The sequence below is a fragment of the Podarcis muralis genome, chromosome 10 (genome assembly GCF_964188315.1).
Source record: "Podarcis muralis chromosome 10, rPodMur119.hap1.1, whole genome shotgun sequence".
In the NCBI taxonomy this organism is placed as follows: Eukaryota; Metazoa; Chordata; class Lepidosauria; order Squamata; family Lacertidae; genus Podarcis; species Podarcis muralis.
The window spans coordinates 8,192,407-8,214,352 of NC_135664.1; the positions used below are offsets into that span (position 1 = coordinate 8,192,407).

The window sequence follows — 21,946 nt, forward strand, 5'->3', positions numbered from 1 at the left end:
TTTAGAAGCTGGGAGGAGCTGGGAGGAGTTACGTTCAGGTTCTCTCTGTGTGTCTGAGAGAGAGAGGCATGTTTGCAATGGCTGCCAGCAGCGATGGCTGAACTGTTTCAATAAAGAGCTGTAAATAGACAAACCTGACTGTGTGTGTTTGGCAAAGGACGTGATAGTTTTCCCGCTGTGTCCAACTCTGCTAAGCCGTGAACTGGAGGGAGCAACAATGGCGCAGCTTTTGAAGAAGTGTGCCGGACCCGTAGTAAACTGCTGATTGACGTTCGTAAAGTAATCAGAGGTCACGGCTCATCGATCTAGCTCGGCAGATCGAATTTCGCCACAGGTTATGGGTACTTAATTACCGCTTGTAAAACTATCACGGGAGCTTTGAAGTTGGCGATCTGAGAAACGGAAGCTGGCCGGAGGTCGGAGGCTGCTTTCAGTGTGTCTCGCCTGATGTCGTGGTGTTTGCCTGCGTCTAAGAGGCAAAGAAGCTGCTGAGAGAGCTAAAAGCTAAGAGCAGCTGGAAAATCGTTTCTCCACGAAGAAGGGAGAGCCAGAGAAGCTGAAACTGATTGTAAGTACAGCTTGGGGCCCCTTGGGAGAACGGGAGAAGATGGCAGAGAGCCAGGACATACCGGTGGAAAAGCTCACTCTAAAGAGTTGGGCAACCTGGAGGCAAAGAATAAAGGGGTGGTTCCTGGTCCATGGGCTTTGGGAAGCAAGCCAGAGGGAGCCACTACCACCAACCCCCAGCGCTAAAGCGGCTGGAGACGTTGCAGGCTGTGAAGCTGCGTTGCCGGAAGATAGCCAGCAGAAAATGCAAAGAGAGCTGGATATGCTCAAGGCATGCGTTGATGCATCGCTGAGACCCCACTTGGAGGGTGTGAAATCAGCGTGGGCTGCCTGGAATGTGCTGAAAGGTTTGTGCGAAGTTTCAGCGGGAGGCCAGGGCCCTGCAGACGCTGGACTAGAAGCCCCTATTCCCCAATCAGCCTCAAGGAGCGCTGATGCGCAGATCGGGGGGGCAAAGAGTTCCAAAGGCAAGTTTAAAGGACTTTCCACTTGTGCTGAAACGAAGAGCAGCTTCAAGGGGGGCGAGGCTGGTGGGAGGCGCCGTTCCAGAAGGAGGAAGGCCAGGCCAGCTGGGAGCCCCGGGCAGTGTTTTTCCACTGAAGTTCGTTGTTGCTACATTTGCAAGTCAGCTGACCACGTACGTCGAGATTGCCCCCACCGGAGCAGAGAGGCAAGGCAGGAATTTGCCAAGGACACTTCTCATGGGAACCAGTCGGGTTTCCATGGCAACAGGCCTGGGAAGACAGGCAGGCGTGGAACTGAGTCTGGTGGACGTGACAGACACCAGGAGGATTCTTATCAACTCACAGCTAGTCTGGCTTTGTCTGAGGCCAGCTGTGGGACAGGCTCAGAGCTTTGTTTTGTAATTGACTCTGCAGCAAATTGCAATTTGATTCCAGATACCCCTGCTGTCGAGATGTGGAATTGCAAGGCAATTCCGGCTGGGAAAACTGTACTTTTTGCAAATGGACAGAAAAAGAATGTAACTAATGCTGGCAAAATGTATGTTTCTATTTTACAGGAGAAGTTGGACTTTTGTACCGTTCCTGGGATGCACCACTGTCTTTTATCTGTGCCTTATTTGTTGAAAAAGGGGTTTAAGGTTTGTTTCGAAGATGCTGTCTGCACAATCTCCAAAGGAGGGAGGATATTTGCCAAGGTTGAAAAGGGGCAAAATGATCTCTTTGTTCTTAAAACACCTCTGGAGGGTGAGGGGAAGGTTGGGAAAGCACAGGCTTTACGTGCAAAAATCAACAACCACGAGCAATGTGCCCATGCGTGGCATACAAGAACAGCTCATGGTTCCCTAGAGGAACTACAGGTGCTGCCGGAGGTTTCCAAAGGTTGTAAAATTACAGAATGTGGACATGCTGTAAGTTGTGAAACCTGCAGGCTGGCAAAGGTAAAAGGGTGCAGTTACCCAAAGGTGAAGAGGGTAACCGCAAAACCTTTTGAACTGGTCCACATAGATTTGTGGGGTCCTGTAAGGGAAGCAAGTCTGGGAGGTGCAAGGTTTCTCCTGACGGTGCAGGATAATTTTACACAGAACACTTGGACCCATGGTATCAAATCCAAAGATGATGCAGCACAGCTGATCAAAAGATGGATTGAGGAGGTGGAACAAAGATTTTCCACCAGAGTGCAAGCGGTGACCAGTGATAGAGAAGCTCAATTTACAGGGTCTGCTTTGCAGAAATTCTTTCACAAGAAAGGGATACGTCACACAGCGACTTCACCCAATCAGAGAGGGGTGGCAGAGCTGAGAAGTGAGGCTCTGGTTCAGGCTGCACAGGTGATGCTGGCAGATGCTGGGTTACCTCCAAGGTTTTGGCTGGAGGCAATCAAGTATGTGGGCTTCACCTGGAATCGTACCTACAATTCACTGGTAGGTGACACACCTTTTGGGTTGTTGCATGGCAGGAAACCCCAGGTTCATTTTTTGCGAATGTTTGGTGCAAGTGCGTCTGTGCCGGTACCTACTGCTTTGCAGGGGCCAGATGGATCCAAGTTCCAGAAAATGATCTTCTGCGGGTATGAGCCAGCAGCACGTGCATGGAGGTTTGCATATCCATCAGGTGATCAGAGTAAGGTGCTGATCAGTAAACACGCTGAGTTCTATGAGCAGGATAAAAGGTCAAAAACTGCTGTCCAGCGTGATCTGCTCTCAGAATGTCTGTATGATTCTGAGGAGGAAAGGGAAGCAGAGGCTGATCCCAGTGATGAGGACCAGGTCCAGGATCAGGGTTCAGAATCCGATGATGACGATCAGGTCACTGACCAAAGTCAGGAGCAAAGTCAGGAGCAGGATGAGGTTTCGGTAGCTTCTCCACAAGATGTTAAGAGAGCACCCAAAAGCGAGCCTAGTTCTCCTGTGAGTGTAATGGAAAGGATTCGAAAACGCTTTAAGTCAGAGGGGGAATCCCGTGATGCTGAGGACACACCTTCTGGTGGCGGTGAGTCAGACGTAACATCTGAGTTTGTGCCTAGAAGGTCCAGTCGCACAACAAAGGGTGTTCCACCTGAAAGATATCAGGCCACAAGTGCGTGGATAAGTTTCGCACAGTGTGATTCTGAGAGTGTTGAAGGGGTTCAACAGGTGCCTGGGAAAAATGCTGGAAAGAGGCACAAGGCAAAGGGAAAGGTGTTGAACTCAAAAGGGTCTTGTCAGAATGTGCGGCAAAGGGGGGTGTGGGATTTGGAACTTAACAGGTTAAGTTTTTCCCATGATGCCACAGCATTCTGACATCAGTTTTTAGAAGCTGGGAGGAGCTGGGAGGAGTTACGTTCAGGTTCTCTCTGTGTGTCTGAGAGAGAGAGGCATGTTTGCAATGGCTGCCAGCAGCGATGGCTGAACTGTTTCAATAAAGAGCTGTAAATAGACAAACCTGACTGTGTGTGTTTGGCAAAGGACGTGATAGTTTTCCCGCTGTGTCCAACTCTGCTAAGCCGTGAACTGGAGGGAGCAACAATGGCGCAGCTTTTGAAGAAGTGTGCCGGACCCGTAGTAAACTGCTGATTGACGTTCGTAAAGTAATCAGAGGTCACGGCTCATCGATCTAGCTCGGCAGATCGAATTTCGCCACAGGGTTGCGGTGCTCATCTCGCTTTATTGGCCGAGGGAGCCGGCGTACAGCTTCCGGGTCATGTGGCCAGCATGACTAAGCCGCTTCTGGTGAACCAGAGCAGCGCACGGAAACGCCATTTACCTTCCCGCCAGAGCGGTACCTATTGATCTACTTGCACTTTGATGTGCTTTCGAACTGCTAGGTTGGCAGGAGCAGGGACCGAGCAATGGGAGCTCACCCCGTCGCGGGGATTCGAACCACCGACCTTCTGATCGGCAAGCCCTAGGCTGTGTGGTTTAACCCACAGTGCCACCCGCATCCCTAGCTCATTATTTAGGAAGGCCTTAATTGAGTGGGACATGGTTTCATGTCAAAGCAAAGTTATGCCTTTACCCGACAAACCGTTTTGAGTTGGAAATCTAATCTGGCCTGGTTGCATGCAAAATCACCACCAACTAATGAAGATGAAGGAAAGGTGAATCTGAGAAGGAGCAAGTGAGTTATCTGTTCTCTCTCACATTTAACTGCCTCTGCACGATTCATTAATTCCAAAGCTGCTTTTGGCCTCCCTTTGCAATGTTCCCCTTATATAAAGTGAACACAGCAGAGTTTTATATATATATAAGAGAAATAGTACTGTTTTTTTAAAAAGGGCAACTAGAACAGCATGCAGACAAGGCAAAAAGACAGCTCTGTGGAGCACTCTCTGTGGAGGCTAAACATCAATGAGCTTAAGAGAGAGAAATAACTTAATTGACAGAAGGAATTTCCCTTTTACTGCAGACACGACAGTAATTCAATAGCCATGTTCTCCCTGCTTTCTTGGAAAATGTTCACAAAAGCTTATAGAAAAAAAAAATTCATATATTCTTCAAAATATTCTGCTTTTTTTTTTGCTCACTTGTGATGTTGGGCAGATATTTATCTCTTACAGAAGGATAGAAAGAAGCTAAAGAAAATACACGAGTAACGAGTACCTAAAAAGCAACGTGGCAATAATTATTTTTGTTTATTTTTGTATCCTTGGGGAAAATGGGGAAGGGTTTCTTAGACTCTAAGGAAAGCGTTCCTCATTTCTAGACATCTGAATTTTCGTCTTCCCAGCACAACACATTTTTTATCTATGTGCAGCAGGTGGGCATGTTAGTGTATTTCAATCCACCCACATGGGAAGCTTAACAGAAATAGCATCAAAGTAAAAGAACATACAGTACTTATAATACCACTCACATACTGCAAGCTAACTGCAGACATAACTCAAAATGAAGGAGAAATGGTTTCTTTTTTTGTTGTTAAGGGTAGTCATTTGGGGAACAATCCTTCATTGACAAAGAGAAATTGGGTTACTTTGTCCATTCTGACTCTAACATCTAAGAAATCACTGTATGCTTGTTTGCCATTTTTGCCATATTATGTAACCATTTTCCTGATTAATGCTTTCCATCAGGAGGGAGATTTTGCCACGGAGGCACTCCCACTGCCAAGGAGCCCAGCGCAATCTGGGTGGCATCTGCTACAACGCTGCTGCTCTGGAAAGTTTAAGAAGTGCTTTGCGGGCCTGATTTGGGCCCTGCTGTGGGATGCGCTCAGGAGACCCTTGACCCGCGTGGTGGATGCTCTCGAAAATCCAGAAGCAGTGTGAGCCCGCACAGATGGCAAGATGGCAAGTGCATTGGCAACATGAGACCATCTTGGGGCAAAGTCCAGCAGCCATCCTTCCATCTTGCCTTTTGTTTGGCCTTGTCGGCTACCAGAGGCTTCAGACACCTACCGGCCCAAAGACACCATCCAATTCATGAGCAGCTAGATGTGGTGGTGGATGGAGGGTGAACATCCATGTGCCAGGGAAGGACACGGTGGACAAAGAGGGACATGTTTTGGTGAGGCCATCTGGGTGTGGCCTACAAGCTCTGTCTGGGTGTAAGGACCCAAGTATTGGCTTCTTCTTCTTCTTCTTCTTCTTCTTCTTCTTCTTCTTCTTCTTCTTCTTCTTCTTCTTATTTATTTATTTGTATCCCACCCATCTGGCTGGGTTTCCCCAGCCACTCTGGGCAGCTTCCAAAGATGAAAAATACATTAAAATGTCACACATTAAAAACTTCCCAGATGTCTTCTAAATGTTAGGTAGTTGTTTATCTCTTTGACATCTGATGGGAGGGCGTTCCACAGGGTGGGCGCCACTACCGAGAAGGCCCTCTGCCTGGTTCCCTGTAGCTTTGCTTCTCGCAACGAGGGAACCGCCAGAAGGCCCTCGGCGCTGGACCTCAGCATCCAGGCAGAACGATGGGGGTGGAGACACTCCTTCAGGTATACTGATCTGAGGCCGTTTAGGGCTTTAAAGGTCAACACCAACACTTTGAATTGTGCTCGGAAATGTATGTGAGATTGTTGTCTCTGGCAGAGCGTGAGCAGGGGGAGGCCGCAGGTAGACCAAATGTAATACCTTCCACTGAAGGCAGACCGTCGGGCAACAAAAAAGAAAGAGGGGGGCTTTTTGTTTTAGTTTTAGAAGAAAGGTAGGTAGGTGGGAAGGCAGGAAGGGTGATTGAAGGCTGCCACTCCAAGGGCAAGGTTTCAGATGAAGGGGGAAACAGAGGAATATGACAGAAGGAGGAGAATAAGGCCAGAAATGAGAAGAGGAAAAACAAATTTAAAGCCCGAAAGAGAAGGAGAGTGAGAGCCAAGAGCAAGAAAACTGATTGGGAGCCGCCCATTTCCTGAATCGTCCCCCACCCCCCCGCTTTGTCATCAGGGTGGAGCCAGAGCCCAACTCAGCGACTCCATGACATACAAATTGGTCCAACCAAAGACAGACCACAATCCAATGTTGCTTATTTCAAACGGACGGACCAGAAAACACACTCAGAGAACTCCCCCTCTGAGCTATACTTGTGTGGCACTGTTTTCCTGTGAGGAAGCCGAGACAGGTCTCAATGACAAAAATGGATTGGAAAATAAATTAAAGTGACCTGGATCTATTTACTTCTGGAATCAGAAGAATTCCCCTTCTCTCACCAGTATTTGTGGGATAAGCAGCCTCATAACCAACATGCTTACATAAGCTGTCCTGCCAGGCTTAGCTCACCTTGAGAGACTATATAATCAAGTCTTTGTCCGCCCCGCCCCCTGAAAAGCTCAGCATGTGTTCCATCTTAGCCGCATGGCTCTAACAAACCTCCCTTGAGTTCCTATACCAATAATTTAGGAACTTTCACCACTTTGTAAGTAAGCCACGTTTTACAGCCTGTGCAACTTTCTGAGTGCTGTTGCTGTACGGAAAAGCACATGAATCTGACCTTTGGAGAGTTTTAGACAATTTTAAGCTTACCAAATGTGTTGTCCTTTAGAACACACAAGGGCATATTCTAAAGGTCTGTATTCCCCCACTTTGCTTGTGTCCTCACCATGGAGTACTTGCCCCAAACCTGGATCCTGGCATTCAGGAATTCTTTCTTTATATACCTATTTTATCCTTCCACCAACAGAAGTAGTCTTCATTAAACAGCATTTAGCCAGCATGAATGGTAACTGCAACATCTGAAAAAGAACCACCACTCACTCCTTCTGACTTCCAAGGATATGGGCCAATGGAAGACCCAATGCCAGAGCCAGACATCTGCCTTCACCGTCTTCTCACATCAGCTGTGGAGGCCCAACTCAGCGACTCCATGACATGATGTAAGTAGGAAATGAGCCAAATCAGTAGGGGCTTTGGAAAGGACACCATCAGCCATGTTTCTATTGGCAGCACCTCCCAATAAAGCTACATGACAGCCGCCAATTTACAAATCAGGAGGCATCTAATCGTTTGGGTGGTAACACTTTTTATCGTCTCCCTTCTGTCATGGCAACCACGACCTACACATATAGAATTCCCCAGTCGCTTTCAACCCATGGCTAGGGGGTGCAGAGGCGTCTTCTCCTGCCAATTTCTTTCCCCGTGCTGAATTACAGCACAGCTCAACAAGCAGACCGCATAGTCTACGTTTGTCAGAAATTAATCCTAAGTAAAAGCGGTGACAAAAAAGGCTGGGTTCTTAATTAAGTGTGCACACTCAGAATGTAAGCAACAGGCTTAATTAAAAGAAGATCAATGAGCGACTGTGCTCAAAGAAAATAATATATTAGGATGCACAAATGACAAGTGGAGCAAGCATTAATATTTTAATTTGAAAAATTGCATGCTCGTTACTACGTTGCCGGCACACTCTGTACACACAACTAATGAATAGCCCAGACAAAAAAATGGCACTTTTGTGCGCATTCTGATAACACAAAGAGGCACATTGTTTAGGAACATAGAAAGCTGCCTTTTGCTGAGTCAGGCCATAGGCCCATCTAGTCTAGTTCTGTCAACACTGACAGGCAGCAGCTACACAGGATTTCCCAGATAATTTTGAACTCTGATAATTTTGCCTAAGTGTAATTTTAAAAAAAGAAAAAAAATGTATTTCAAAATGTTAGTTTATTTCAACATACACAATAAAGAATGGTGGGAGGGTTTTGTTTTTTGTTTTGCAAGGAATTGGCTATATTTATGGAGGATGGGTCTATCAATTGCTGTGGTTGCCAAACAGAGCTTACATGTACAAGGACTGTACAACTGACTACTAGCTGTTGGGAAATTTTGAAGGTTGCCAACACCATGCCTTGCTTATAAGCATCTTTGAGGCACTTTGCTCATGGGGAAGAGAAGCCTGGACGGACTGGTGTTACCTATAAATTCTCGTGTAAATCTATCACAGATTTCATTTGTGACAAAGTGTGTGTGTGTGTGTGTGTGTGTGTGTGTGTGTGTGTGTGTTATCAAAGCAGGTTGCAAGGCAAAAAATAATATATGGTAATTTACAACAAACATAATTTCCTCCAGGCTACAACTTGACTTTGAAGCAATTAGCTCAGGCTAATCTTGAAAATCAGATTAGGCACACCAACTTGATTGATGATGGTGACATATTAGCACCTCACTTCCTAGACATTTTCTTCGCATTATTTGTGTTCTCACTGACTGTGCTTTCAATAGGCATTTCCTTGCTTTCCACACCCTTGGCAAAAAGCAACACCGTTTTCTACAGACCTGTAAGAAGAAACCTACTGGAGGCTACATAATGAAGCACATCTACCTATTGAACGCAAACTCTTACAGCGTTTACAGCCACTATTATTTCCTTAAGCCACATTATTCCCTTAAGCCTCCATTGAGATCACAGCACCAATAAAATGGGTTGAGGAGAGGGAAAGGTTAAGAAAATGCATCCCTCCATTTTTGAGAATGAGCTGCTATGAATTTCTACCATTCTAACCCTACAGGGACAAACATTCCATGTTGCCTTTTTTTCTATAGGTTATCATATTGAAATAGTTAAGAGACCGTATACAAGAGGTCCTAGGTCCCCAAGTGTTCACTAGGGTCAGTTCCTCAGCTACTCCACTGAATCCAGACTTCTATTAAAATATCTCCTGACACCATTTACGGATTCTCCCTGTATATTCTTACGCAGGTACACCAGACATGCAGGGTTAGATACATAAACCTGAGAATACGCTCAGACCGGAACACTGAGAAGCAAAATGCAAACATATACAGGCTTAAGGGGGGAAAGCAGCCAGAACAAGGAGCCATTTAATGCAGAAGGCTCCTATCCTATCTTAACATACCTGACCTTTTCTCCTTAACTCTTTCCCATATCTATTTCTCTCATCTCGCTCCCTCTGTCTCTGCCACTCTCTGCCAGCTGACACAGTCACAGTGCTCAGGTTGTTCCAGCGAGAAACTTCTTCAAAAACCAATCACTAGTGGTTGATTAATTTGATTGCATTTTATCCAACTCTTCCTCTAAAGGACTCAGTGTGGTTTACATGGCATGCTTCTAAATCACCAGGGTAGGTTAGAGAGTATATTGTATTTAATTATGGGGTATCAGAGTTTTTAGGGGGCTAACCAGGCTGGGATAGCAGACTTGTTGGTTTTTGAATGTCTGGTGTAGATTTTTTTCAATTTCGTTGTTCTGTATGGGACAATGACAATAAAGATTATCGTATCATATCGTAACAAGTGGCCTAAGCTTTCCGGCACGGTGGGGATTTGACGGTGCGGTCCCTTACCACTCTGTGTGCAGCAACACGCACAGGAAAACACGGCAATCGTGCAAAACTGCAAACCCTTCTACTTCAGGGGTAGGAATCAGATTTTAGCAGGTAATGCTCGAGGCACTATGAAAACTCTGCTAGTTTGGATGCACCTGCTCTGTTCTGACTGGGTCAGGCTTTTCATCTGCTTTGTGTCTCTGTGTCTGAATGGCTACTGGCACATGAACACGAGTCTCTCGCAACAGAAAGGCAGCTAATACATTTTAAAAATAAAAGCATAGGATTTAGAGGAACTGGCTTGTCAGTGACTGTGTAGTACAACCAGGAAGGATGGGGGCATGCACAAGCATTTTTTTCACGCAACCCGAGGCGCTTCTACATATGTGTCCCCTGTACAAGCCCAGTTTCCTGGATTTCGAAGGCTGTTACTGTCACATGCTGCAAAAATATCACCAATATAAAGCAAAATGGAAGCAAATTCAATGCAGCACTAAGAAACGTCCCATCAGCTCAAGGATTTCTCCACACACAACAGAATGTTCTCTCCCTCTTTGCACCATCCCTCCACCATGCAGTCATACCTTGGATCCCGAACGCCTTGCAACTTGAACGTTTTGGCTCCTGAACACCGCAAAGTGAGTGTTCCAGTTTGCGAATGTTCTTTGAAAGCCGAACGTCCGATGCGGTTTCAGACTGAGTGCAGGAAGCTCCTGCAGCCAACTGGAACCGTGCCTTGGTTGTTGAACGTTTTTGGAAGTCGAATGGGCTTTTGGAACGGATTCCATTCGACAACAAAGGTACGACTGTATATTCCAGGTTTTTGTCCAACCGTCTAGAGCAGATGGGGAGGGGGTGCAGGGTGCATATTGGGAGAGAATTGATGGATGGGGGAGTCATGTTACACTAGCACTGATTGCTATAGGCATTAATTCCCTCCCAGTGGCACATTGGAACATTGTAGGAACACGGGATAGATCATGGGTAGGCAAACTAAGGCCCGGGGGCCGGATCCGGCCCAATCGCCTTCTAAATCCGGTCCACGGACAGTCCGGGAATCAGTGTGTTTTTACATGAGTAGAATACATCCTTTTATTTAAAATGCATCTCTGGGTTATTTGTGGGGCATAGGAATTCGTTCACCCCCACCCCCCACAAAAAAATATATATAGTCCGGGGCCCCCACAAGGTCTGAGGGACAGTGGACCGGTCCCCTGCTGTAAAAGTTTGCTGACCCCTGGGATAGATGTGTTAGTGTTCCTAGTCTGAAGATGAGTTTAAAGTGTATGGTGTTTTCCCTACCAAAGTTATCAGGATTTCCCACCCCAAATCCCTCAAAGTTATCTTTCAGTGATGGGCGTTTGGCAGCTTAGAGTCACAACAGCTTTGAAGGCTTCATACTTCATCAAAGCTAGCCCTGAAGAACAGGGCCTTCAGAACAACTGATGTGAAACAAAAGCAGCAGCAGCAGCTCCACATTCCTGTCAGTGTTTTTTTACAATTTGTTTTTATTCTGAAACCACTTGCCTCTTTTGAAAGCAGGCTTCTTTCTGAATCACCCTCAACATGGCTCTGAAGACTGAATGACACATGCAATACGAAACTCCACAGGCCCTGAGGCCTTCTTAGCATTTATGGCTGCCATGCCTGCTTTGACAATTCACTGACAAAATCATCTTGGCTTGTCCTTAGAAATATTTTGTATTACAGAAACTGAAGGCTGTTTATTTATTTGCAGGAAACTAGTTTTGTACTATTCTAATTTTTCAGGTTTAAAACACTGTTCGCCAACATGGCATCCTCCAAATCATAGAATCATCAAATTGTAGAGTTGGAAGGGACCCTGTGAATCATCTAGTCCAGGGGTGGGCAAGGTTTACCTCGCCTGGGCCAGTTTACTCCAGCGGAGATACCTCTGTGGGCTGGATCGTGCATGCCCGCAATTTCCGGCACCTGCGCAGACATGATTTCCGGCACCACAGAAGCGAGTCTCCGTGCCGCGCTGGTTTAGCAAGGATTTGCCAAGCAGGCAGCTCGGTTTGGGGGCAGCTTGGGGACCAGTTAAATGATCCCCATGGGCTGCTTGTGGCCCATGGGCCTTAGGTTGCCGACCCCTGATTTAGTCCAACCTAGTCCAAGGTGCAGGGGTCGAACCTGCAACCTTGGTGTTTCCAGCACCATGCTCTAACCAACTGAGCTAGCCAGGCTCATAATACTATTTGGATTACAAGTCCCATCATCCTTGACCATGCTGACTGGGGGTGATGGAAGTTGGAGTCCAACAACATCGGGAGGAGCACAGCTTCCCCGGCTCTCCTACAAAATGCAGTTGCAGGTCTCTGTGTTCTGAGTCACAGCCTCCATTATCACTACATCTGTAGGATTGGTGAGAGGCATTGCAAGTTTACTTAACACCACGCCACCCTTTCTAGCAAAATCTTTCATGATCCACCATTTTGGGTGGGGAGAGTTTTCCATGCCTGCAACAGAGAAGCTTTCTGTAAGTAGAGAAGGAAATCCACCACTCAATCCTGGGAATAAGACTGTGCCCCGAGTAATTCTGATCCACAAAATTTGAAAATGCATAACTGGAAGTATTTAAACGTTTCAGCTGTTCAAACTGCACTGCTGTTTTTGAGGAGCACTGATGACAGAAAGAAACACATTTTTAAACCTAAAATGATTTCACAACTGAGAATTACTTACAAGCTGTTCAGACTTCACACTAAAGAGCTGTATGGTCTTTGCCACATTTTTTGATACCGCCAAGGTGAGATTTGGATCTACAGCAGCCACATTCAGCTCACTAGAAACAAAAGGCCAAAAAAATTTGACTGTTTAATCACGATTCTTCAATTGTTTTCTTGCTATTTTAGACACCAAACAAGGGGGAATAACATCTTCTACACACACTATGTTAGGATAATGAATTTAATTCATCTAATTCTGAATGAGGTTATGCACCATTCACATAGTGACTTTCTTTTGTACTTTTTTACTTGTTCACAAATAAACTGTGCTTTAAAATTTGTTCATAAATGATCTAGAGTTAGGGGTGAGCAGTCAGGCAGCCAGATTTGCTGATAATACCAAAACGTTCAGGGTGGCTAAAACACAAAATGAATTGTGAAGAGTTTCGGAAGGATCTTTCCAAACTTGGTGAATGGGCAGTAAAATTTGATCACAGATTTGTTTCTCATGTGCAGGAGAACTCTAAGGTATCTTTCATACGCTCTCCACATCGTAATGCAATACCACCAATGCATCTATGTTAGCATTCTATAGGTCACAAGAGCAAATATGGATACCCTTCTTCATCAGGTCTAAATTCAATCTATGAAAGGAAATATTCTTTTTTTAAAAAAAGAACAGCTTCATGCTTTCAAAACAGTTTGACCAGCACTTCACGTTCAAAATTGCAGCACAGCCACCCATGTGACCAGAGAGAGGTTATGATATAGAGACGCAGGGGTCAAATAATTCTTCTGTTCTGCTTTTTGGTCTTCCCATCCACATAGCTTTTTAAAATTTTATGCCATAAGTTCAAAGCTCTGTGCCACTCTAGATCAGCCTTTCCCAACCTAGTGCCCTATCCAGGTGTTATTGAACTACAATTCCCATTATCCTTGACCACTGGACATGCTGTCCGGGGATGATGAGTCTCGCAGTCCAAAACATCTGGAGGGCATCAGATTGAGTAAGGATATTCTAGACTCTTCTTAGATCATGATTATGTCTATACTTTCATCTCCCTTGGAACAATGTGGCATATCCTGAAGGGAGGGATAATGTTCATATTATGAAGTTTTAATTCTTCCAAAGACATTTTTCTCCAGACCTCTCCCTCAACCATTACCTCACAATTACTTTCACACAGTAACACATGGTGAAACATATAATGTAGGGCTGGGCTCTAACAATGCGGCTGGAACGTTTATGTCCACTCCCAGGCCAGGAAGGGCTTAGACACCTTTTCTTTTTAAACTACCTTCAAATTCAGAACAGCAGCAGAAATGTCCAGAACAACATCTCCAGGAAGTAGAATCTAACGTGTGCAAACACAGAAAGAAGGTCCAACAAAACTACCTGGGTTTCTCCAGTTTGCACAATAAAAATGCATGAGATAAGCTCTGATTTAATTTCAATGCTAATTGCTTGGATAATTAATGAGGAATCAATCATTTAGCAGTAATGAGCTTCCATTTCCTAAACTATAATTTAGGGAGAGAGGAAAATCACGCTGCATGTTACGTCCCAAAATTTATTACCAACACTTTACCTTGCAATGGTTTTGATGATGCTGTCAAGCTCGTCAGCTGAAGGAGGGTTGCGACCTCCAGGGGGAAAGACGAGGTTGATGGGGTCAAAGAGCCGTGATAATGACTTTGACAGGTAGGCAGCTTCATAAGGTTGCAAAGAGTCTTTCAGGGATATTTCTGGACTGAGTAGTGGGGAAAACGGGTTAAGATAAAATATATTTCCTTTTTTCAAACAAAGCAACAACAACAAAAAAAGCAACCAATTTGGGGTTGGACTAAAGTCTACCTTAAAGGAAGACCATCCCTATTTTCTCAGCTCTTACTCAAATTATTCTGAAGGCATGCAGAACCTTTAGAGTAATTTCTAGTGGGAAAGTATGCAAAAGCCTATAAAGCAAGTATCCCGACTTTAGGAGCAGCTACACTTACTAAAGCGTTAATTGGCAGAGATGTGTGTAGCTCTAGGAATTACCGTATTTTTCGCTTTATAAGACGCAGCAGACCACAAGACGCACCTAGTTTTTGGAGGAGGAAAACAAGAAAAAAAATATTCTGAATCTCAGAAGCCAGAACAGCAAGAGGGATCGCTGCGCAGTGAAGGCTTCTGGGATAGCTGCGCAGCCTGCATTCGCTCCATAAGACGCACACACATTTCCCCTTACTTTTTAGAAGGGAAAAAGTGAGTCTTATAGAGCAAAAAATACGGCAATCTTCTCCTTCAAAATGCATGAAATGTTCAATTAGCAAGCAATTTTTCTAAATCAAGGTCTTTCTTTGAGACATTCAATGTTAAAAACGGAACATTTCCTAACTTAAAGTTTGCTGTAGTTACATATGCCATACACATTATATTGTTCTGCTTTTAGTATAAGAGGCAAATTTGAGTCCCTGACCCCAAATGATACTGAGGAACTCATACCAGCTTCTAACCCGGAAGTGAAAACCCACTGAATACATTACCCCCTGTCTTTTATTACCGACCCACACATAAGGACCCCTCAACCTGTACTTTCAGGAAGCACTGTATAACAGCAAACTGTTGTAAGGAATTTTAGAGATTTCCCAAGACACTCCAGTGGGTGTCTTGCACGGGCCATGAGACAGAAAACAATATAGCATTGCAATCTCTATCAGAATTTTAATAAAGTTTTTTTAATTCTCTGGGGACAGTAATGTAGAGAACCTGCAGCCCTCCGGGTGTTCTGAAACTCCCATTAGTCTCAGTCAGTATGATCAATGATCAGGGATCATGGGAGTTCAGCAACATCTGAAAGGCTACAGGTTCCCCAACTCTACTCCAATATCTACAATGGTCAAATGGTCCCCCCTCTGGAATGAGATCAACGTTTGACACAGTCAGGCCAATGGACGCATTCAGTCCCAGAGAGATGTTGCTTTGGGGAGCTTTAGTATGACACAGTTTGAGAACTCCAGGAATAGAGTGTGTCAGAGACAGCCCACTGATTCAGAGCCTCGCATACGAAATATCTCACAAACTAGACAGGTGGGAGATCAGAAACCCATTTAACGTTTGTCTACTTCTGTCCAAGCCCATCAACACTGTACAGTACATGCTATCAGGAGCAGATTCAGTGGTCTAGTTTGCACATCACAATATATATCAATTAATGGTTTACCATGAATGTTCTGAGCAGGGCTGTTGTGCTCCTACTTGCTACCGCACAAACGGAAACAAACAAAAACCCCTAGCTTAGTGTTATGTCCGAGCCACATATCGTGGTTTGTTTTGCTCCAAAAAGCCACCATCAGTGAGCCAACAACAAACTTTGGCTATAGGCTGAGCTTCATTGGAAGTGAAACAATCCCCAGTTCTGACATAATGCTAAGCCATGCTCATGGTTTGTTTCCTCAGCGCATTGGGGTGTTGAGCATTCAAGGTAAATCATTTACTCGTTTGCGGCAAATCATTACCTGTGGTTGATTCTAGCTGTGGTTAAAAATCATGTGCACTGTAAAAAATAATAATGCCCAAACTGGTAGAATGAAATAGCACACTGTTGTTAATTAAAATGTTAAAACAAAATGCTCTATGTTATGGCCATATGGGGAATACAAATCTTCAGAGTCTAGAATTTTCTATTTTCTAATTATATATACACAATATACATACTCATAATCCTGTTTCTTTTGCATGAAAATGTCCTGCGTATCATCTTCTATCTGTTGAAGTTCTGCAAAGTGCTCGGCAGTGCCATTTGTAATGAAATTTCTTTGAATATTTTTGCTATATTGTTGAATACGCTTCCAGAAATCATTGTAGAGCCTCAGTAATTTAGGGTATTCGCCTTCAAAAGCTTGTTTCAAAAACATGGAAGCTACAACACAAAAAAACCAAACAAACCCATAAATATTACTTGGAACAGCATATCAGTTTCTGTAATACCAACAATTCTTGTCATTTAAATTCAACATAATACGGACACATAATATTTAAATAAAAGCAGTCCTTATTAGAAGGCCCGTATGGGTGAAATTTCATCCCAGAATTATTTTCAAGAGGAAATTGGGTGTCCCTCACAACCTTACAGGATTGCTTTACAAAACACTATTCAGAGTTTTTTTGCAGTCCTAATACAATGTTCCATCCTGATCTTCATTCCTTCTTTAGTGTTAAATCTGCTTCTTTATAAAATAGTTGCCAATCTCTCAATGAGAAATAATTTTCATTAACATTAGCAAAGGAAAATAAAACTTCTTGTCTTCTAAACTACTGGATGGTTTGCGTATAATGCTAAGCCGTAGTTTGTTTAACAAACCATGTGTTAACAATGAATCATCTCACAGATGATTTAAAAATGGCTTCAATTTGGTGAGTGTCCTGGGGAAGGGGTGGTAACCAAAAAACTATGGTTAAGGAAGAGTGCTTGACACACATGTTAAACAAAACAAAGTCTGAAAGCCAACAACGTGCCATGACTTCACATCAGAGTTTGTTGCCAGTAAACAAAACATAGTGAAGTCAATGAACAGAGTTCCCACATACTACTAAGTCATGGTTCAATAAACTATAGTTGAATAAACCATTGTTTAGCATTTTGTGGTAACTAGGCCAGTATCACTACCTTCTCTCAGGGCATAATTTGACTAAGGATCTATTTTCAATATAATGACTCAACTCTGAAACACAAGAAAAGATTAAAGTGTCCCTGAGCAAATGTCCCTCCCACTACTGAGTAACTATAGAGACCCAACAGATACAGCTAAGAGGTAAAGTCTCTGAAATCAGATGGAAGGATTTCTAGATAGGTTTTCCCCCTGCAAATTAAACACTGTGTCCCTTCTCAGTCACCAGCAGAATTTCCACATATTATTTAAAATATCATTAATCAGAATATATAGACATGTACCTCTCTTCACAAGAGAGGCTGATTTACAATTTGTTATATTTTTCTGATTTTGAATAGAGCTACTGCACTTATTTTGCTAAACCCTACAGATTTATTTCCAAGGTTTAGATTTCATACCTTTTCGAGATGGATTTTGCCAAGCGCACGCTAAAGTTAGGAGTGTCTGAAAGCGGGCTTGTCTGTATGCATGCCTAGTGTGTTTGTTGGTGACTAAATGCTCTTAAAATTACTAAAAAGAGCCCAGCAGCTTCATTGGATACATGTATAATAAACAAGTTAAAATACTCAAAGAGTGAGAGAGTAACAAGGAAATGAAATATTATTGCAAAAGACATAGGATGTACAGACACAGCTTAGGCCTGAAACATTTGTGGGCCAAGTAAGGATGGACAGTTTTTACATTTCTTTATAATTTACCTTACAACCCTTTAAAGGAGGATTAGACAAATGGCTACGCTCTCCCTCTACTGCTGGAGGCAGTAATACTTCTGAATATCTGTTGCTGGGAAGCAGAGGAGTGGCCCTGCATTCGAATCCTGCTTGCTCTTTTCCCACGAGCAACAGTTTAGCCATTGTGAGAACAGGATGCTGGACCAAATGGGTCATCCGTCTCATCCAGCAGCCTCTTCTTATGATTTTACAGCCACATTGGGGGGTGGGGGGAGAAGGAATAATAATTGGAACCACAGAAAGATACGAGTTCACTGTCCCAATCATAAAAATCTCCCCCTCCCTGAATTTGCTATTTGTGCCGGCAGGAACACTTTACAGGCAGAATTTCTGGAGTGGGGAGTAATTTGTGAGAAATGTGGTAGGGTTTTTTTGGGTGGGGGAGAGGTTAACACCCACACCCATGGCCCCAATTTAGATCGGAGGCCCTGTGGCTGCTACTGATATCAAAAAATTCACACATCTCCCTCATGACATGTAGCTTGATCCTGAGGAGGGAACTGATGCAGCCTGAGTCCAGGACCCGGCAGCTATGAGGAGTCCTCTGCGATTCCAATTTCTTTCCAGCCTGACAGCGTATTTTTTATTTAGCAATGGCGAAGTATATTTGACAGTATTAGGCAGTCACTCAAATTAAATTAGATCACTTGGTTACTTAGCAACTATACAAAACAACTGCGTACAAATAGAGCAATAGGCAACTTTCACCGTTTTTAAAAGAGGGGCTTGAAACTTCAAAGTTGGTTACAGAGATGCTGTGCAGTTGCACAAAGTTAAGATTTATCTATAAGCATGAAGGAAAAAATGCTAGTAAATTCACAAAACTATTGTTGTGCGGCTTCAGTATCCGTTTCACCTGAAGAAAAGATACACAGTCTTTGACATTCTTTGACTAATGTGGAGCAATACAAAACAAAACAAAAAAACCTTTCCAAGTTGCCTTTTTGTCCTGTTTTCTCCGAAGGATTTCAGGACAGACTACACAGTAGGTCAGGGGTTGCCAACCTTTTTTTGGGGCCGTGTTTCAAATTTTGGGAGAGTGCAGGGGATGCCAGTCACAAAATGGCTGCCACGGGCCACGTGTCATAGCAACCACCCACGACAACCTTGTGTTTACCACAGGAATGTCCCGATTGTGGAGCTCACACAATACTGCATAGACTGATGGTGCTGCTGTCTAATAACAACAGGCAGTGTTCTTCAGTGCCATGAAAAATACACATGGTGGCCATATGACACTCACTCTCATTTCAAGGTACCTGAACATTTTGCCTCATAACTTTCTTTCTAGAGACTTCTTTATTTTAATGAAAGCTCAGAATCTGGGGAACTTAGCCAATGAAAGCCTTCACGGCACCATGGCATCGATGGGCAAAAGGGTGGCAACCTCTGTGGCAGAAAGTAATGGTGAAATAACTGGGGGGAAAGTCGCACATGTCCAAGTAGTGTTTTGAACCCGTATCCCCCTAGTTACACCACATCAGCTCTCACACTTTTCAAATGTTCTTTGATTCTTGACATGTGAACAATGATCTCTAAATGGGTGTTCAGAAATACTGATACATATTCAATGACAAATATTTATCACTAATTTTCCAAGAGATTTTTTTTTAATTGCACATACCACACAGGGGCCAGACAAATGTTTTAGTATAAAGGGGGGGGGGGAGTAAACTGCCATTATTCAGTTACTGCAGTGTGTCCTGCGCATTTCTTCAAAGTAGCATAGCTGGTACTCAGGATCATGCAAAACCCAATTTCCTCAAGGCAGCGCTTCTGTTGTAGGAAACGTGATTTCCTGAGCACTGAAACTGCGGCATTTTAATGTTGAAAAAAGATGTTTTCTCTTTCCACCTAGTGCCACCATGAATGCTGCGTGGATATCGTGGGCACCTAGTAGATCAGCAATGCAACTCTTCACTACCTGCATTATTTTGTGCAGATTTCCAAGCAAGCAAGCAAAAAAGGCAGCCTATTAGTATTACTGTTGTTATTATTATCACTATATTAATTTATATCCTACCTTTCCCCCGAAGCTCAAGGTAGCTTACAGCTAAAACACCACAGAACCACCTCCTCCCTATTACATTTCCACAGGTATTTGTTTTTTAAACTCAGGTAGGTAGCCGTGTTGGTATGACGCAGTTGAAATATATTAAAAAAACCTGTCCAGTAGCCCTTAGAGACCAACTAAGTTTGTTCGTGGTATAAGGTTTCGTGTGCATGCACACTTCTTCAGATACACTTCTCTTTCAGTGTATCTGAAGAAATGTGCATGCACACGAAAGCTTATACCAAGAACAAACTTAGTTGGTCTCTAAGGTGCTACTGGACAATTTTTATTATTTTTATTTTTTATTTTAACTCAGTTTGTGAAAGCTACATACTCTGCTACTTCAGCAGAGTAGGGGACATCTTCCCTGCATGCTAGTGAAAAAGCTGCTTCCTGCTTTTGCTAGCGCATGGGAAGTTGTCAGAAGCTCTGAAGACAGGCATTCCTCCCCCATGCTGAACCGAAGGAGTGGATATATTGCTTTGAAGGAATTGCAGGAGAGGAGACAGTTACATATTTTTTTTAAGGGGGGGGGGGAGTGTTGATTCCTACCAACCCACACTGGTATTTTATTGAGCACTATTTGGCTGGGTAGCGGGGGCGGCAGCAGTGGCGAATTCTACAGAATTAACATATTTTCAGGATAAATGTAGAAAACAAAAGAATCACACAGGCCGGACTCAATACTTACAGTCGGTTGCCTTCTGAAACTGGGAGGCAAGAGTCTGAGTCACTGCCGTCCAAAACGTGCACAAAATGTCTGACAGGCCATCCTGGGAGAAAAAGAGGACGAGAGAGACAAGTCAGAAATGCCCCAAATTTACAACTAGGGATACTGTACTCTTCCTGCCTCCCATGGAAGGACCACCAGAAGCTGCCTTAAACCGAGTTCAGGCCATTGGTCCATCCAAGCAGTATAAAAACACAATCTAAGGATTTGGCATATTGACTGTAACCAGCAATGCACTTGACCAACAGCACTCAAAAGCGAGAGCATGGATGGGTAGAAAGGTTTTCAGAATGCACCGAAAACACACCATCGCCGGCACAGGCCTTATTTCCAGGGGGGGAATTATTTCATGAAGCTTGGAAGCCAGGTGAAAATTACACACACACAAAGAACGTTAAGTCACACAAACAGCGACTGAGAGAAACATTTGTAATGCTGTCTGTGAACTCAAGTAACAGACCGATTATCATCTTGTAATACAATCCGCTATAGTGGAAGCCGCTGACAAGATGAGTAATGGACTGCATCCGATTAACTTTTCAGCTCAGTGGAAATCGTTTCAATCAAACTCCTACTCTTTTAAAGAGCAATACAGGACGAAGGGCATCAGCCTCTTGTGACCTGTAAGTGTATTTCAAGAGCACGGGAGGCTTTTTGCCGAGTCTGGTAACCCATTTCCCTCAGAGCAACACAATGAGTTCTCCCTTCCACCAGCAGCACACACAGGTGCATATATAAATGTAGTTTCAACACACACACACACACACACACACACACACACACACACACGGGTGCGATCTTATTTGTGTGCTTTTAGATGTCCTCTTCCTTGAGTCTTCTGCTCTGCAGGCGATGTTTTGCTCCTTTCCATGGCCATGCTCCCCTTTACTGCTCCCAATTACCATATTTTTCGCTCTATAGGACGCACTTTTCCCCCTCCAAAAATGAAGGGGAAATGTGTGTGCGTCCTATGGAGCAAATGCAGGTGCGCACCGACCCCTCTCGCTCTCCAGGCTTCAGGCAGCTATCCGCAAGCCTTCAGAGCGCTCCAAAGGCTTGTGGACAGCAGCCTGCAGCCTGGTGAGCGCTGTGCCAACTCCCGCTGCGCTCGCCGGGCTTCAGGCAGCCATCCGCAAGCCTTCTGAGCGCGGCGGGAGTTCGGGCTTCCCCCTTTCCTAGTCCCGCAAGCTCCAGGAGCGGAGGCGAGGTTGCGCGCAATCTTGCCACCGCTCCTGGACCTGGGGGGGGGGATTTTTTTCCCTTTTATTTCCCCCCCTAAAAACTAGGTGCGCCCTATGATCTGGTGCGCCCTATGGAGCGAAAAATACGGTAAGTTGTCTTGAGACACTTATGTGCACTTAGAGGTT

The 21,946-nt window shown here is 44.2% G+C and overlaps 1 protein-coding gene and 1 non-coding gene across 5 annotated transcripts in view; both read right to left on the reverse strand.

Moving 5' to 3' along the window:
• The window catches only part of COG5 (component of oligomeric golgi complex 5), a 163,158-nt gene that overhangs the window by 33,997 nt on the left and 107,215 nt on the right, over positions 1 to 21,946 (reverse strand). For all 4 annotated transcript variants that reach the window (XM_077935793.1, XM_077935794.1, XM_077935795.1 and 1 more), the window contains 4 exons: positions 20,541 to 20,622; positions 16,110 to 16,314; positions 13,999 to 14,160; positions 12,426 to 12,525 (listed from right to left, as the gene is read on the reverse strand). In XM_077935793.1, the coding sequence (XP_077791919.1) occupies positions 12,426 to 12,525; positions 13,999 to 14,160; positions 16,110 to 16,314; positions 20,541 to 20,622 (549 nt within the window). The remainder of the gene's footprint in view (positions 1 to 12,425; positions 12,526 to 13,998; positions 14,161 to 16,109; positions 16,315 to 20,540; positions 20,623 to 21,946) is intronic.
• TRNAS-GGA (transfer RNA serine (anticodon GGA)) lies at positions 11,845 to 11,927 on the reverse strand. Its single transcript has one exon. It is a non-coding gene; the product is annotated as a tRNA-Ser (tRNA).